Source organism: Apis mellifera, linkage group LG5 (genome assembly GCF_003254395.2).
Source record: "Apis mellifera strain DH4 linkage group LG5, Amel_HAv3.1, whole genome shotgun sequence".
In the NCBI taxonomy this organism is placed as follows: Eukaryota; Metazoa; Arthropoda; class Insecta; order Hymenoptera; family Apidae; genus Apis; species Apis mellifera.
This window is the reverse complement of record NC_037642.1, coordinates 12925459-12942651: the sequence shown is the minus strand read 5'-3', so window position 1 is coordinate 12942651 and position 17193 is coordinate 12925459. Positions and strand designations below refer to the sequence as shown.

At 22.5% G+C, this 17193-nt stretch overlaps 1 protein-coding gene across 9 annotated transcripts; it reads left to right on the top strand.

The window, feature by feature from the left end:
• Positions 1–820: 820 nt before the first annotated feature.
• LOC413063 (protein ECT2) lies at positions 821–13742 on the top strand. 9 transcript variants are annotated; one of them, XM_026441011.1, is made up of 18 exons: positions 821–884; positions 1456–1590; positions 3393–3603; positions 3696–3831; positions 3921–4130; positions 4288–4434; positions 4573–5442; positions 5881–6015; positions 6250–6499; positions 6842–6969; positions 7075–7471; positions 7558–7998; positions 8420–8574; positions 8671–8756; positions 9621–9713; positions 10988–11162; positions 12451–12569; positions 13572–13742. In XM_026441011.1, exons 2-18 carry the CDS (start codon positions 1524–1526, stop codon positions 13612–13614), a joined length of 3663 nt encoding a protein of 1220 aa, XP_026296796.1. In that variant the 5' UTR covers positions 821–884; positions 1456–1523; the 3' UTR covers positions 13615–13742. The 9 variants fall into 9 exon arrangements, with proteins under 9 accessions (XP_026296796.1, XP_026296797.1, XP_026296798.1 ...); XM_026441012.1 differs by lacking the exon at positions 821–884 and adding an exon at positions 901–1148 and having other exon boundaries at positions 6851–6969; XM_026441013.1 differs by lacking the exon at positions 821–884 and adding an exon at positions 901–1148 and having other exon boundaries at positions 9621–9659.
• The last annotated feature ends 3451 nt before the right edge of the window (positions 13743–17193 follow it).

Sequence of the window (17193 nt, the reverse complement as noted above, 5' to 3'; positions counted from 1 at the left end):
TAAAAATAGTAAGTAGTTCACTATTTTGTTATACATATATATAATATAAAACTTTTTTATATTAAGACTTTATAAATTTATTTAAATATATATATATAAATTTATTTATATATATAATTTTATAATTAAATTATAAAATTATCATTTTATATTGTTTGTAAATAATTCAGCACTTTTTTGAATTATATTTATATAATTCCAATATATTCACTTAACCTTTTTTACTTATATTAAAATTAATAATTAAATCTTATTTTTTTTTCATTAATAATATATATTTATTATTCAGTCTTAAAAACTATGTTTAAGAAATTAAATTAATTTTAGATTAGTACTTATTTAAATTAATGTAAATATTTCAAATATAATCTCAAATCTGCGAGAAGTTTATATAATATTTTATTATTTATATATTATATAGTATATATTATTTATAAATAGTCATTAAAAGGATTATATATATTTATATAATTTTCTGTAGAAAACGTTAATTATATTTTGTTCTGCTATGTGCTATAACGAAAAAATGAAACTCAAGATTACAACTTATATTTAAAATAGGTCGTATTTTTTAATATAATTTAATATAAAGCCAAGTTCATGCATAACAGCATATAATATATATATATATATATATATTGTTGATAACTTCACGCCAATATTAGTTTCAACGACGCGTATCTTAGTAATCACTTATAATAATTTTTAATATTTAAATTTGTGAAATATTCTTATATCACTGTTTTTCATTATAAATTCCTTTTTTATACATATTTTTTTAAATTTTATGCAAATCAATTTATACTATATTGAGATTTTATTTCAATCTTGATTTATCAATTTCTTTGTCAACGATAATATGAATTTTTATATAGTAATCTGAAGTGAGTGAAATTTGTTGTAATCACATTATAGAAAAAAAAAAAAAAGAGAAATACATTCTTGGCAGTGAGTAATAAACGTGAGGAGAAGAAAGATAGAGATAAGTACCAAATTCACGGTACTATTGGCAATTGCGTTTATGTGTGTGACTTTATGGCATTTGTGTCAAATTTAGTAGAAGTGTTGATTATACAATTACTATATTCATAATAGATTTTAAATAAATACTAATGTTAAAAAGAGTATCGTTTAGTGCCAATATCCATGTATATATATTTAGATATATATATATATATATATACATATATATATATGATGTATATATGTATGTATATATGTATATATATATATATATATATATATATATATATATATATATACATCATATATACATATGTATATATCGAAGAAATCTCATGCTGAAGAATTTATGAAAATAATACATCTAGGAAATCTGTTTAGAATTTGAACTTGAGTTTTGTTCATATAATTCAAGGGCGCTCTATGCTGCGCCATCAAGCTTTACTGTTTTTTATTTTTCTGGGTCCTTCCTCTCGCTGAATTCGCCCATAGGAGGCGCTTTCAATGATCAGTACGAAGAAGAGCGTACGAGAAGAACGATGTTGTAACTAACGGCCAAAATGGAAGAGCAAAGCGTTCACAGCAGTATCAGTGATATAAATAGTGAAGAGGCAGTTAGAAGTGAACGTAAGTTCACTAACATTTTAATTTTTAGCATTATAATTAACAATTGATACATGTATGTAATTAATTCATATGTATACCAGAGGTTCTATTATGAACTAACCCTACTTCACTCTTTATCAAAACTCACGCAAAGATGCTTGTATCTTATATCTGTCACTCTTTCTGATTCATAGATAAATCAAAATATCATATTATTTATTTTTCTGTTATCTATTTTTATATTATATTTTAAATTTTACGCGGGAGGAACGTCAACGGTTTTTTACAAAATTGGCCTTGACTTATTCTCCAAAATTACGTCAGAAATGAACAATTTGTTAAATCGAAATTCCTTTATGAGCTTTCCTACAATTCGTTATATATTTGTTTTGAATTTACATTATCTTTAATATTTATCTTCGTGTCATTTTAAGGTTAATTACATATGTGAATAAACTGCTGTCATCTAAGACAATATTATTTACTATATATTATTTCTGTCGAAATATTATACAATTTTGTAAAATACTATATTTTTATTATGTTTGCTAAACAAAATTTGTTCAAATACTTCAAAACATATCATTTAGAAATATTTTTATAAGCTTATATTATTAATCAATAAATAATTAAAAAATAATCGAAAAATTTCATTTTTTATGAACTATATATTTTAAATTTATTTTTTATTATTTAATTATTTTTTACATCTTATATCTTTATTATTTTCTAATTTATACTTTTTTAATTTGAGCAATTTTTATATACAAAATTAAAATTTGAAAAAATTTTGTTATTTAATTTAAAATTATTTACATTATGTATAAAATTTTTAATTTTATTTTAAAATTTATATTTATTAAATTCCTATCTTTTTAAAATTCTAATTATAATATTTTTTAAATATTATTAAATATTAAATAAATATAAAATTTATTTGCATCATGTTTTATTGTGTAATGAATAATTATAAAATTTTTTTATTATTATAATCATTTCAAATTATTTTTTTCAAATATTTATCTTTTTATTACAAATTTGTAAGTTATAGAAGCAATCTTTATTTTGAATTAGTCATTATTTACATTTATATATATCTATTTATGAAGATATTTAAAATACAATAGTAAAGAATATTAGAGGGTTGGCACTTATATTATATGAAATAAGATTAGACATGGAACAATAGATGTTTATTGCACCCATGGACATAAAAGAATTATACTTGGTATATTATACCAAATTTATGTATTTATTGCCTTTATGATTTATTAATCCTGATTATAGTTAAATCAGTCATAATATTCTGTCTATAAATTCTATAAACATACACATACTTTAGAATATATTTCATATATTTTAAAAATTTATAATATTAATATTATTGTGTAATATTAATATATTTTTATTATAATAAAAAAAAATATTTAATAATATTTAATAATATAACATTTAATAATTTTGATAATTTGAATTTGACAAAAATAACCATAAATTTTATATTAATTTTACTAAATATTTTATATATATATATATATATATATATATATATATATATATATATGTGTTATTATACTTATATTATGTTTATATATTATTATATATCTATAATAATTTGTAATTGTAAAATTAATATAATTAAAGAATAATAATTATATATAATAAAGAAAACTTAAATAATTTATTATTTAAATTAAATTAATTAATTTTTTAAATTAAATTTCAATTAAATTTTCATAAATAATTTTATTAATAATAATATAATTATTTTAATAATAATTAATAATAATTAAAAATTTATATATTTTTTTATTGAATTCCAGTTATGATTATACCACGTAAGAAAAGGATATGTTTAGTTGGTGCAGCTGGGGATGATCCTGCACTTGGTGCTGCTGCTCAGCAGTTTAGTGTACCTGTTCTTAAATCTGAAACTGGTTTAGAACATGTAGAAGACACAACATATTGTACTTATTTTATATTGAAAGAATTTGAGGGACCTGAGTATGATGCTCTTCATAAAAGTGCACATAGGTTCGTCGCATTTAATTTCATATATTTTTTAATGTATTAAAATGTAATCAAAAGAATCTGACTTTTGGTTGATTTAATTTAACATATTCTAGAATATTGGGACCTACAGCACTGCTACAGTTGGCAGAAAAAAAGGACTCATTACCTAGTATTAATAGACCAATGTATACACAAGCCATGGTAGGCACAGTAGTAGTGTTTACTGGATTTAGAAAAAAGGATGAATTGGTTAGTTTTAAATTATTTTATATTGTAAGTTATTGATATATTGTATATTATAATAATAATAATTTTAATTTTGATTTTTACTATTCTAGACGAAGTTAATTAATATGATTCATAATATGGGTGGGAGTATAAGAAAAGAAATGGGTGCAAAAGTGACGCATCTCATTGCTAATTGTTGCGGTGGAGATAAATACAGATATGCTGTTACATTTCGAGTCCCTATTATGTCAATGGAATGGGTGACAGCATTATGGAATGCCAAAGACGACATTTCCAGTTATGGAAATAATGAAGAATTGGTAATATTTATGTTAATAATTATTTATAATATTATATTATTTATTTACTTTTGCTATATTATATCAATTAAACATTTAATCTATATTAAATATTAAAAAAAATTAATTTTTAAATTTTAATTTTATTACAATATATATTTTTTTTTTTGTAATATAGATTACTACTTATAAGTTAAAACCATTTTTTGGTGCAAGAGTATGTTTCTTTGGTTTCCCTGAAGAAGAAAAACGTCACATGTGCGAAGTTTTGCAACAACAAGGTGGTGAATCTACAGAAATTGATGATCCAAATTGTACACATGTGGTAAGCTTATATAATAGCAATATTTTATATAATATTTAGCAATATTTATATAATATTATATAATATTTAAAATATTATTTAATATTGTTTAATTGATATTATTCAACATATAATATAAACATATACTACATTCTTTAGGTAACAGATATAAGAAGTCATCAATACAAGAAATCAAATAATACTTTTGACACGCTACCTAATATTAAAAATCCAAATTATATTCCACATTATGTAAAAACAAAACCATTTTCCTTTACTTTTTACAATCCATATACTAATACAATTCCTAATATAAAAATGATAAATTCTCCGCATATTACTCATGTTAGTAATACAAAATTGGATAAAAGAATGAGTATCAATCATTGTCCATATTGTTTATGTTCTTATATTTCTCAACATCTTGAACAAAAAGAAAATAAACATATTTTAAATGATATTAGTCAAGATTCAGCAATTTGTATGGATGATAATTTATATGATTGTCTAAGTTTATCAGATAAATCTTGTAATGTATCTGAATTTTCTATAGAACGATCTGATTCTGCTGTTAATATATCTAATATAATACAAGTAAATAGTACAAATACATTACAACAAAACAATTTTCCTATTACTAATTTATTAAAACAATATGAATTAGAACTCAATGAGTCTCTTTCGTATGATTCACCTACACCAATGACAAAAAACAAAAATTGTTTAAATACATGTAAATTGAGCTCTTCTATTTTGTCAAAGCTTAGTCATTTAAATTTTTCTCCAATGTTTAAACAGTATGTTCTTACTAATCCATGCCAACATATTCTGGAAATGCATCAAAAACAAAAATATACTCCTTTACCTAGTCCTCTTCCTATTCCTGCTAAGGTAGCAAAATTATCAAATCCTGAATATGGTTCAAGAAGTACTTTTACATCTGATGAAAATTATTCAAATATTTCTTCTAAAAGTTTGAAAGGTGATCATATGAAATTGGACAAACAGAAGGACAAACCATTATTTTTGGTACTTTTGTTTTTTTCATGGGATATTATATTATATTGTGGAATTTAAGATTAATAACCTGCTCTATTAATTGATAAGTTATAAACAAGTAGGATATGGTTTAGAGATGGGAATAAGATATTTTAACGACAAATTAGAAATTATTAAATGTAAAAAAATTATTTATATATATGTTGTTACATATAATTCTAAAGAATAATAATTTAAATATAGAAAATTATTATTTTTGTTGATATCTTAACTGTCCGTCTGTAGTAATAACAAATTATATAATTAGTATTTAATTTAATCTTTCATAAATATATAGTATACGTAAAATATATTTTTATTATAACATAGAAATAAGTAGTAGTTGTGTGTTTCATTATTTATGTATTTTATTTGTCTATATTAATTATAAAAAATGATTATATAAATTACATTAAGTTATTATTTTAGGTTGTGGATGAATCAAATGTAAATGCATTGCCAGATTTAGCTTCTGTGAGAGCACATATTGTAAAAGCTGAATGGTTTTGGACATCTGTGCAAAATGAAGGTGCAGCTGATGAAAAAGAATATTTATTTGAAGATGTAAGTTTATTATTAAAATTTATATATATATATATATATATATATATATATATATATATATATATATAATAGAAATCTTCATAAATATTAAAAAAGAATAATAGCAATGAAATATTAAAAAATGAATTAAGAATTGAATTCTAACTTGTTTGAGTTGACTGATTGCTAATTTGATTTTTACTTAGATTCTTTTTTTTTAAATGAAGAATTTTTAATCATTTATTTTGTATTTAGTATCTAGAATCCGTTTTATCACCAACTGTCTCAGCTAGACGTGATAGTCAACAAGCTGCTACTCCAAGTACAGCGTCTACAAGACGAAAGCGTAAACGCTTAGCAGAGACTTTATCTAGTCTGGTTCAAAATGGTGCAGATTCTCCAGCATTGCATAAAAGACGATCCAGCATCAGTGATGCAGGACATTTAAGTGTTAGTGGAAGTTTTCTTGATTGCACAACAAGTCCAGATAAACCATTACTTGATGGTTAGTTATAAAAAAAATTATCATTTTTTATTAATTTATTTGATTTATTTATTACATTCTCTATTTGAAATATTTTTTAATTATAATTTAATTGTCAATCGTAAAATGTTGTTTTGTTTTAATACTTTCTTAACAATCCTACTAAATCTTCCCTTCTTTTGTGGTTCATTTATTTTGTTAAGTAAATTTATATCTTTTTTTTTATTTTATATAACATGATTATATACTAACAATACAAACAAATAAATTTTTTTAATTTAATGTTGTTAATTATTTATAATATTTAACATGAACCATGTGAAGGAGAAGATAATATAAAATTGAATTATTAATAACTGTCAGATATTCCAGAAGTGGAAGCTGTTAATACGGATAGCTCTAGGAAAAATTTATCACCACGTCATCAAGTTTTCTTAGAATTAGTGCAAACAGAGTCTAATTATGTTGGTATTCTCAGTACAATTATGACGGTAAGATTCATTTTGACTAAAATTAAATATTTGCTAAAATAAATAATAAATTAATGTATTTATATAAAATAATATATAACATACATAACATTGTTAATTTTTCAGTTGTTTAAATTTCCATTAGAAGATCTCATAGATACAACTGGCGAATTATTAAATTGTACAGAAGCTAAAATTATATTTGGTAATTTTCCGCCCATTTATGAAGTTCATAAAAAAATGTTGGAAGAATTGAGATATAGTGCTACTCACTGGATGGAGGACATTAGTATAGGTAATATATTTCTGAAGTTCGCACCTGACCTAGTCAAGGCGTATCCACCGTATGTCAACTTCTTCGAAAATACAAAGGAAATGCTCGATCAGTGTGATCAAAACAAACCACGATTTCATGCTTTTCTAAAGGTTTGTCAGACGAAACCTGAATGTGGCAGACAAAGCTTGAAGGAACTATTAATTAAACCAGTACAAAGGTTACCCAGTATTAGTTTATTATTAAACGGTAAATATATTTATTACAATTATTTAATTAATTATAGTAATAGAAAATTATATCAATTAATAATTATTCATATTAATATATTATAGATATCCTTAAACATACAAATAAAAATAATCCAGATCATAGCGCATTGGAACTATCGATTAGCAGTATTAAAGAAGTCATGACTTATATAAACGAAGATAAAAGAAAAACTGAAGGTCAATTAGTTATGTTTGATATTTTCAATGAAATTGACAATTGTCCACCGCATTTAGTTTCTTCACATCGATCATTTATTGGCAAATGTGATGTAATGGAACTCAGCGAGGGTTTAAGTGGACGTGGTGACCACTTAGTTTTATTTTTGTTTACCGATACACTCGAAATATGTAAAAAAAGATCAAAGGCTTTTAATTCATTAAAAAGTCCTAATACAGCAAATGGATTGCACACAACTAAATTGAGTCAAGGAAAACCTTATAAACATATAAAAATGTTATCACTTAGTACGATAAAAAAAGTTGTAGATATACGAGAAACGGATGGTAAGTTAATAACATTATAACATTATTTTTATTTTATTTTTATAATAAATTTAAATAAATTATACATAAATATTTATTAAAAATATATCCATTTACTTAATCAAAATTAAAAAATAAAAATTTTGTTTTTATTGTTAACTTATTTCATAAAGAAAATATGAATTATTATAAAATATATAAAATCGTTAAATATTGTATAAATATTATAATTATGTTTATAATAAATAAAATTTATAATATTTATAACAAATAATTTAAAATGTAAATGTGTATTTATATATGAAATGAAATATAATACATATATAAAATCTAAGAATACACAATAAATGAAAAAAAAGAATAAATTTAAATAATATTAAAATTATTTAAAATTTAAAGAATATGAAAAATATATAAATATACTTGCTTTATATATTTATAGAATGTCATAAAGTATTTGCTTTAATGGTAAGAAGTAATCAAGAATTGAAGGAAAAATTATTTTCATTTACAATTACTGATGAGGATGTAAATAAAACGAATTATTTACGAACCTTATGTAGACAAATGGCTAATACAGTGTGTAAAGCTGATGCGGTAAGTTTCTTAATAAATTTTAATTTTTGATTAATTATTATATATTATTATTGTTTGCAACTTATTTATTAACAATAGAATTTTTATTACTTGTAGGATACGTTCCTGATAAGTCTTGATTCGCATCAACTTGAAATTGATACAAGTGACGTAGCATTAGGAACATTAAGTAAAGCATTTAAGTAAGTAGTTAGAAATTTAATTGATATTCAATAATCACAAATAATTTTATTTCTCTCATAACTGTAAGTTATTATTCTTATCATATAATATCATATAATATACAATAATAGAAATAATATTATGTAGTAATGATAATTATAATAATATAATAATAATATTTATAATATAAAAGATGATTTTCATCAGTAGATTTAAAAAAACATTTTTTAATTACTGTGATAATAATTCCATGTATATGATTTTTGACATTTGTGAGTCAGTTGTCGATGTTGTAGTCATTGTCATCGTTCAATCGATATTAATGATATTAGTTTCCTCATCGACAAATCATTGTGTACAGAAACAGAGTTGCGGAGATATTTCTTTTGAGAGAATCATCCTTTATTATATAAGTATAATGTTATTTATATAAATATGTATATAATATATATATATATGTATATATATATGTATATATATACTTTTTAATGCTTACAGTTTTGTGCAGAAACATTTTTTAAAGACAGATGGATTACAAAAATTTATTATTATATATAAGATTAAATTATATTAGTATTATGCTCTTAAAATAGCTTAGCTTACGATATACTTTTCTGCATTGCTACTAAGTTTTGCTGAACTGTAGCAGTTTCTTTAATATATCTATATTTAGAATATACTTAAAATGAGTTCTTATTGCGTTTTTTATATTTATTTTATATATTACACAAAAATTGATATGAATCTATCTGACAAAGTAGAAATTTTTATAGAAAAAAATATGCATACCTGTGAAGGGAAGAATTATCAGCTGTTCTAAACTGTTTTTCTCCTGTATTGCATGTTAACAAAAAATAATGGGGCGACGACTCGTTTGGTTGCAGGAGCCTATTTCATAATTTTTACCTGGAGTATATGGACCCGTATGTGTTCCTACTCAATAGCATGTGTGAAACCACGTTACATGTCCCACTACCGTCAGTTTTCGCACCAGGCTGATTATCTTTTTTTTTACTTGCTTTGGTCCTTTGATCTCCGCTTGTTTAAATTGATCACTCTCGTTTTCTAATATAAAAATATAGAATATTCAATAGCTTTATAAAAAAATTTGACCAGTTCAAGCGTAATATTTATAATATCAGCCTGTTTAAAATGATTAATATTATGTAATTAAAATATTTAATATGTATCTGTTTAATCCTTTGATGATTTTATATTTTATATGAATTTAAAATTTTTCATATGTTGCCAATATCACAAAAATATAGTTAGTGATTAATAAAAAAAATATTTTATTTTTAGAATTTTTGAATATGATTGTTAATATTTATTTCAGTATAATTTTTTTTTAACATTTATTAGTATTTGTAAATAGATTATTATCCATTTGAAATTTCAATTTTTTATTTTCTTAAATTTCGTTTTATTATACAAAATTATACATAAAAAATTATTGTTCATTATTTTGTTATTAATTCTCGTTTGAGTATTGAAAAAAATAAATTAAAACAAAATATAAATATATCAGGAAATATTTAAATTTTATTTTTATTTATAATAAACCAAACTCTTCTTGATATTCATTATTAATGTTATTAATATTATTTATTTGAACAGTATTAATTATATCATAAAAAATTATATTTTATATTTATTTCTATTTTTATGAATATTTATAAATATTTTTATAAATAAATTTTTTTTTCATTGTTAAAGGATTAAACATTTAGCACTACTTACAATTATGCAACACTAATGCACTTTGATTATTTTTGTTTTATTTTATATATCATAAAAAAATTTCAATAATTCAAAACTCTGTAACCTTACAATTAAGCCCTACTTATATATTTTATTTTAATATATGTTTAAATATATGTTTGCAGTTGTGATATAATTTTTTTTTTTTGTATAGTTCAGCATGAAAAAAATATAAGAATACTGATGAATTATAATTCAGATTTTGCATGTACATTAAAAATTATTATGGTGTAATATTTACTTGAACTGGTTTATTAAGGTTTGGGGTTTTATTTAAGTTTGCTAATTCCTTTGTTTGCCTGAAAATTTATTTTCCTTTATTCTTTATTTATTTTTATTAAAAATCTCTATATTATTTGAAAAATTAATAAAATTTTGTGATTAAATAAATATATCAAAGTGCGAAAGGAAAATAAAATTTCAATGCTGCTTTTGTTTTTTGTCTAAATACTCAAATTTAAATAAATTTGTAACTACTATTTTTCTTCAGGTTTGCATCTCGTACAAGGATGAAAGTCGGTAGAGCGTTTAGTTCTAACAAAACTCCAAGCAAATTAAAGAGAGCAATGTCAACAATGATGTCACCGTTTGGATCAACCAATAGTCTTACCCCGGCAAGTCAACAACTTTCACAGATGCGACTCGCTAGTTGTAACAACATTAACGTTAGTTGACAATTTATTATCGCATGCATTTTTTTATTATTATTATTGCTTATGCTACTTTTTTATGTCTCCTTGCTCACTTTCATTTCACGACAGGAGATTATTATCTCTTTTGTACTGATCAAAATAAGTTTAATTTTCTAAACAAATTGTTTTTTTTTTTATAATTTTTGTTCAATTTAAAATTGCCATTTTTATTTCTATCATTTTATTCCTATTTCTAGTGATTTGCTTGAATGCATGAGTGTAAATCCATTCTGTTGTTTGCAACATTTTCTTCTTGTACATATTTTGATAAAATTATATAATATTGTAATATTAAAAAGTATTTTACCTTTTGTTTTGTTTATTTTAAAGCATTTACAGATATTTCAGGAAATTAATTTATTGTACATATATTATAATATATTATTTTCTTATATTTATCTTAATATATTACATCATTTGCTTTTTTATTCTATAAGATACATTGATTCATCCATAGTGAATGTGAATTATATCCTTTTTGCTATTATCTATGCTTTTTGTTTTGATATTATTTATGCTCTATATATTATTAATGAATAAATTTTCGTTCTTTCTCACGTAAGTATACTATAATGCATTTATTTTATTGAATTTTTACCGAATAATTCAAATATTTATTAATATTCACAGTACAATATATAGGAAATTTAATGTCTCCTCTCGTGAAAGGGAGTAGAGAGGAGGGTTGGTAGAATCCTACTTTCAACAGACAAAATTCGTTTTAGGAATGTGACTTCACACAATGTTTCAACTGGATAAAAATATTTCGCGACACAAATTAAATTTATATTATTCATGATTAAGGCAATTTTCTCAGAACAAATTTATATTCTTTTAAAATTAACTTTGCCCTAATAGAGGCATTTTGTATCGATAGATTTTCTTTTTTTTTTCTTTTCTTTTTTTTTTTTTTTTTTTTTTATTATCACAGTAAATAGATCAACAAGGCTGGATTCCTTTTTGTTGTTCTTTTTCTTTTTTTTTTTGTAAAATATATTTGCAATGAAAAAAAATCAAGCATTTTTTTCTTCATAAAACCTATAAACTTGCATGACATATTATTAGCTACTTTTTATGCAAATTTATTATTTTTACTCTTTATTTCTAATTATGCTTCTAATGTAAATTAGTGTTTTAATGTCTAAATTTTTTGTTTAATTAATGTAGCATATAACCAGTATTGTTGTAATAATTGTTCTGGTACTATTTTTTGCAATTGTATATATGAATAGGATAAATGGAAATTCGTGTATCTTTCCAGGAGCTGGGTAATGGTGGTTCAGGCTCGCCATCTAGAGATGATGTTCTAGTAGCACCTATGTCGGTTCAACCGACACGAAAGGCCAAATGCAGTTCCCTCAGTATGGCTTCATTAAGAAGGTTGTAATTAGATATATCAGAATGCATTTTCTTTTTTGCTATCATTGCATAACCATGTTTGGTCAATTGTTTATGTGCCTTAGACTTGTTTTATTCTGTCTTTATTCTGCTACTGAAAAATATTTACAAATATATATAAGATTCATAAATAATATTTTACATATTAGTATATTCATATTCATACTAGTATGTGTTTAAGCGGAATTCTTTCATTTTTTAATGAATATAAAGACTGGATTCAAATTTCTAGTATGTATGTTTAGATCAATGTAAAGTTCATCATTATTAAATAGAGTATGTGTAATATGTGCTGCAGAAACTGTCGTTTCAGAAAGATACATAATTTAACAAAATGAAATACTCATATTGGTTAAGGCGAGCTTACCACAATATATTGCATAATTTGCATATTTTGCAAAAGCAGTGCTGTACTCGTGATTATTTCGATTATATGAATGTATGTCTTGTTGGTATCAATGTATGTACATATGTTTTTGTGAAAAGGATTCATTTCTATCATTTCTTACAATCCATGTTTTGTATCAAAAGTTTGCAAATGTTTTGTTTTTTAAAGACAAGATCATTCATAAATTTTATTCAAATATTATCAAAACAATAATATTAATAATTGTATCTATATTTTTTAGTGTTTATAGCACTAAAATTAAGAGATTAACATTTACAATAGCTTGATATTTAGTTTAACTAATACATATTTATTTAATTACATTAGATTCTTAGGTGTTGGTTTGCTGCATATAAAATCTTGCTTACTACGTTTTTTTGATTTAACATAGTAAAATATTTCATGTATTAATCATTTTTTTTTTTATACATTTATTCACCAACTTAGTGATATTTCAATAAATTTGTTTATTGCTGATATGAAATGTAAAATTAAAAGCATATTTGATTTTTATTTATGAGTAAAAAGTTGGTGTCATTATTTAAATTTTCATACATTTTCATAGTCTTTTTGACATTATTTTATTTATCCTTTAGAAATTGTTCAGAAGAAGTCATGCAGAACAAATCCGATCTTTGAAGTGCAGGGAATGAATAATTTGCAGCTATACCATATTTTTTTCTTTGACATCGGCTAAAAGATTTAGTAGAAAGTTTATAATTATCGACGAAAAGATACATCTATGAAATATATAATTTAAATATCGATCTATAAAATTCAATTAATTGCAAAACATTTGTACGAAAATAGAAAAACGTAAATACAAAAAAAAAAAAAGTTAATTTATAAACTTCAATAAATGAGTAAAAAAATCTGTCATGTGCCAATATATAGAATTTTATAGAAGAGATGTACATTGCCAGTTATTCTTTAAGCAATTTTACAATTTATATATTAACGATATATCTTATTTAATATCGTGTTAATCGTTAATTTTTACGTATTACATATTTGAAATGCCTGTCTCAGGGAGACAAGTGAAATTGGTATAAAATATAAAAAGAAGCATTATATTTTGTGCTATAATATACATTTTAGAAAAATTGAAAATATCAATTTTGTGCCATTTTAATCTTGTTCTATAAAATATATTTAATATTACTTATTACAATAAATTTGAAGATAACTTGTGCTTTTTGAAATTGAAAAAAGTAGTTGTTCATAATATTAATTTATTGAACATTATTTATACAATTTTTCTTTTTTTTTTTTTTTTTTTTTTTTTTTTCCAAGCTTTAATTCAACTGCCATGTCTTTTATCATAGCAGTTTTAGCCATGAATTGACTAGATTGCCTTCAGTTTATTATATCTTTTTTTATTTAATTCAAAAATTTTTTTGTTTTCCTTATAATAATTTTTTTCAAGATAATTCTTGATATATCAAAATTGCATAGATCTAAATGAATGATACAATATCATTGGAAATTGAAACTTTAAAAATAAATATATTTATATTTAGTTTTATTTTTTTTTTTTACAATTATATTTAAATAAAAATTAAATAAAAGAGAATAGATAGAAATGTGGTAAAAGAAAAGGTAAACATTTTTTTGATAAACAATAGACCAGATTATTATTATTATATATATATACATATTTGTAAAAAGCATAGTGGTATATTAGCACTTCATTATTGCAAGTCTGTCCACCAGCAACACGTTGAACGATAAAAAAAATTTTTTTCAATATTTACATATTGAATCGTGGACAGGATTACATTACTATTATTACTATTATTATTATTATTATTATTATTATTATTATTTTTTATGTTTTCAATTATACGCTTATTGTAGTTGCTGATATATAAAATTTATATTAAGATATATATTAATTTGAGCAAAAGTGAAGAGAGTTTTAAATCCCCTTTTTATGACTGAATCCATAAATAACAAAGCAACAAATTTTTTTACTATTCTTCATTCATTGAGTTGAATAGTCTTATCGTTGAAATTGATCTAACAATTGAAAATATCTTACAAATCTTTTTTCTTCTTCATTTAAAATCTTCACTTTTACTCGGTCGAGCAAATTCGTTATTTAGATTGCAAAAATATTATATTGTTTAAACTATATAAATATATATATATATATTTATATTTATATTCTCTTATCACATATAAAGTAATTGATTACATTAATTGATAGCAGATATGAAATATTCTACAATTGATTATATATATATATATATTTTTTAAGTAATAATTCTTATAATGTGATCTGTACCAGTAAAATTGATAAAAAGAACTGAATTTTCAAATACATTTTTTTTTTTTACAATTCATTATGAATCATATAAAAAAAAATTTATTATTGGCTCAAATGAAAATTAAGATATATATAATAATTTTACAATCTCTTAAATGTAAATACAATGATCGTTTTAAAATGCATCTTATGATATTATTATTATTTATATATTATTATTATTATTATTATTATTATTGTTATTATTATTATTATTATTATTACTACTATTATTATTACTATTATTATTATTATTATTATAGCATTATGGTTTATTCATATCGTACAAAAAATATTTATAAATATTCCAACTCTGTGCATAGTTTAAACAAATAACGAATATAATATGTCATAGAATTTGAACGATAATTATGTTAAAAATGATAAAAAAGAAAAAATAACATAATTTTGTTCAATGTATTTTAAAAATCGTTCTCTCTCTCTCTCTCTCTCTCTCTCTCTCTCTCTCTTTTTCTCTCTCTCTCTCGACTAAAGAGATACGTGATAAAATATTCATATATCGCTTCTTATTATTTCCTCATACTCGCGTAGAATAATAATAAGATAATTGAATTGAAAATTCGCTTTATCAAATTAAAAAAGTGACAAATCGTATATTTATGATACGTTTAACGTATCGGACAAGTATCGAATTATTAAAAAATTTTTAACCGTATCTTAACCTATATACGAGACTATTTTTGCACGAAAAAATTATTGCCAATAATAAATAGATATAAATAATTAATAATTAATAATTATTACGAAAAAATAAGTGTATAATTCTATATAGATAAGAAGAAAAATCATTTCAAACGTCAATTATATTCAACTCTGTCTTCTTTGTTATAATTGTACTCTCTGCAATTTTTCTCTCACGATCGATAAATTTTAGATCGATGATAAGGTAAAATGAATCGATTAGAAAAAGAAAAAAATAATCTTTCGATTGAACAAACGAAAAATTGCAAGAGAAGTAAAAGTAGAAAAAAATTTGTCAATTCATTGGAAAGACTCGTTTAACGACGTTCTCCTTGCCTTGTTAACTCTTGCGCACATTTATCCGAGTAACGTGCCTTCAGGTTATAATAAGGACCATAAAGTACCAAACTAATCTCGATTTCTTCGTGTCGAATAAAAAAGAAAAAGAAAAAGAAAAAGAAAAAAAAAAAATGTTCACGACGACGATATTTTTTTAACCGTTTCGGCACTCGAGGTGCTCGCACGCGAGATTTATGATGGGCTCTGGTAGCCCCTTCGTACTTTTGACTCTTAATTTATAGTAGATTTTTAGAATTTCGATATATCGTCTATTTTCTAGCGTAATGTATATCGATGAATAAAAAGAAAAAAAAAACATATTTATATATAATAAAATAATAACGAAAATGATAGAAATTGTTTAAAAATAATCATGGAGAAATTAGATAAATTTTATTTGATAAAATGTTATCAAATACGAACGATGACTATGCATATTTCGCGAATTCAAATGTCGAGATAAAAATATCCATAAAGCGCGTTATACAAATATTTTTTTTTTTTTTATATATATATATATATTAATTGTCATACATGTTTCGATATTTTAAATGTCATATTTTATGGTATTTTATGGTTGTAAAGTATGACGGTTCCACGGATCGATGTGGATCGATTGAGTGTTGCGAATGTTTTTTTTTTTTTCGATGATAAAAATGGAAAAGAAAAAATTTCCATTTCTCATCTCGAGGAGCGGAATATTATTATTATTAATATTGTAAATATTAGCGATAAGTACATTTAAGTATGTAGTATAGCGCAGAGTTTTTTTTACTATACGTGTAAGAATATTTTAATTCACTTGTAATGTTGCGTACAGTCGTTACTATTTATATTACAATGTAATTGATTATGTATAAATTTACTCT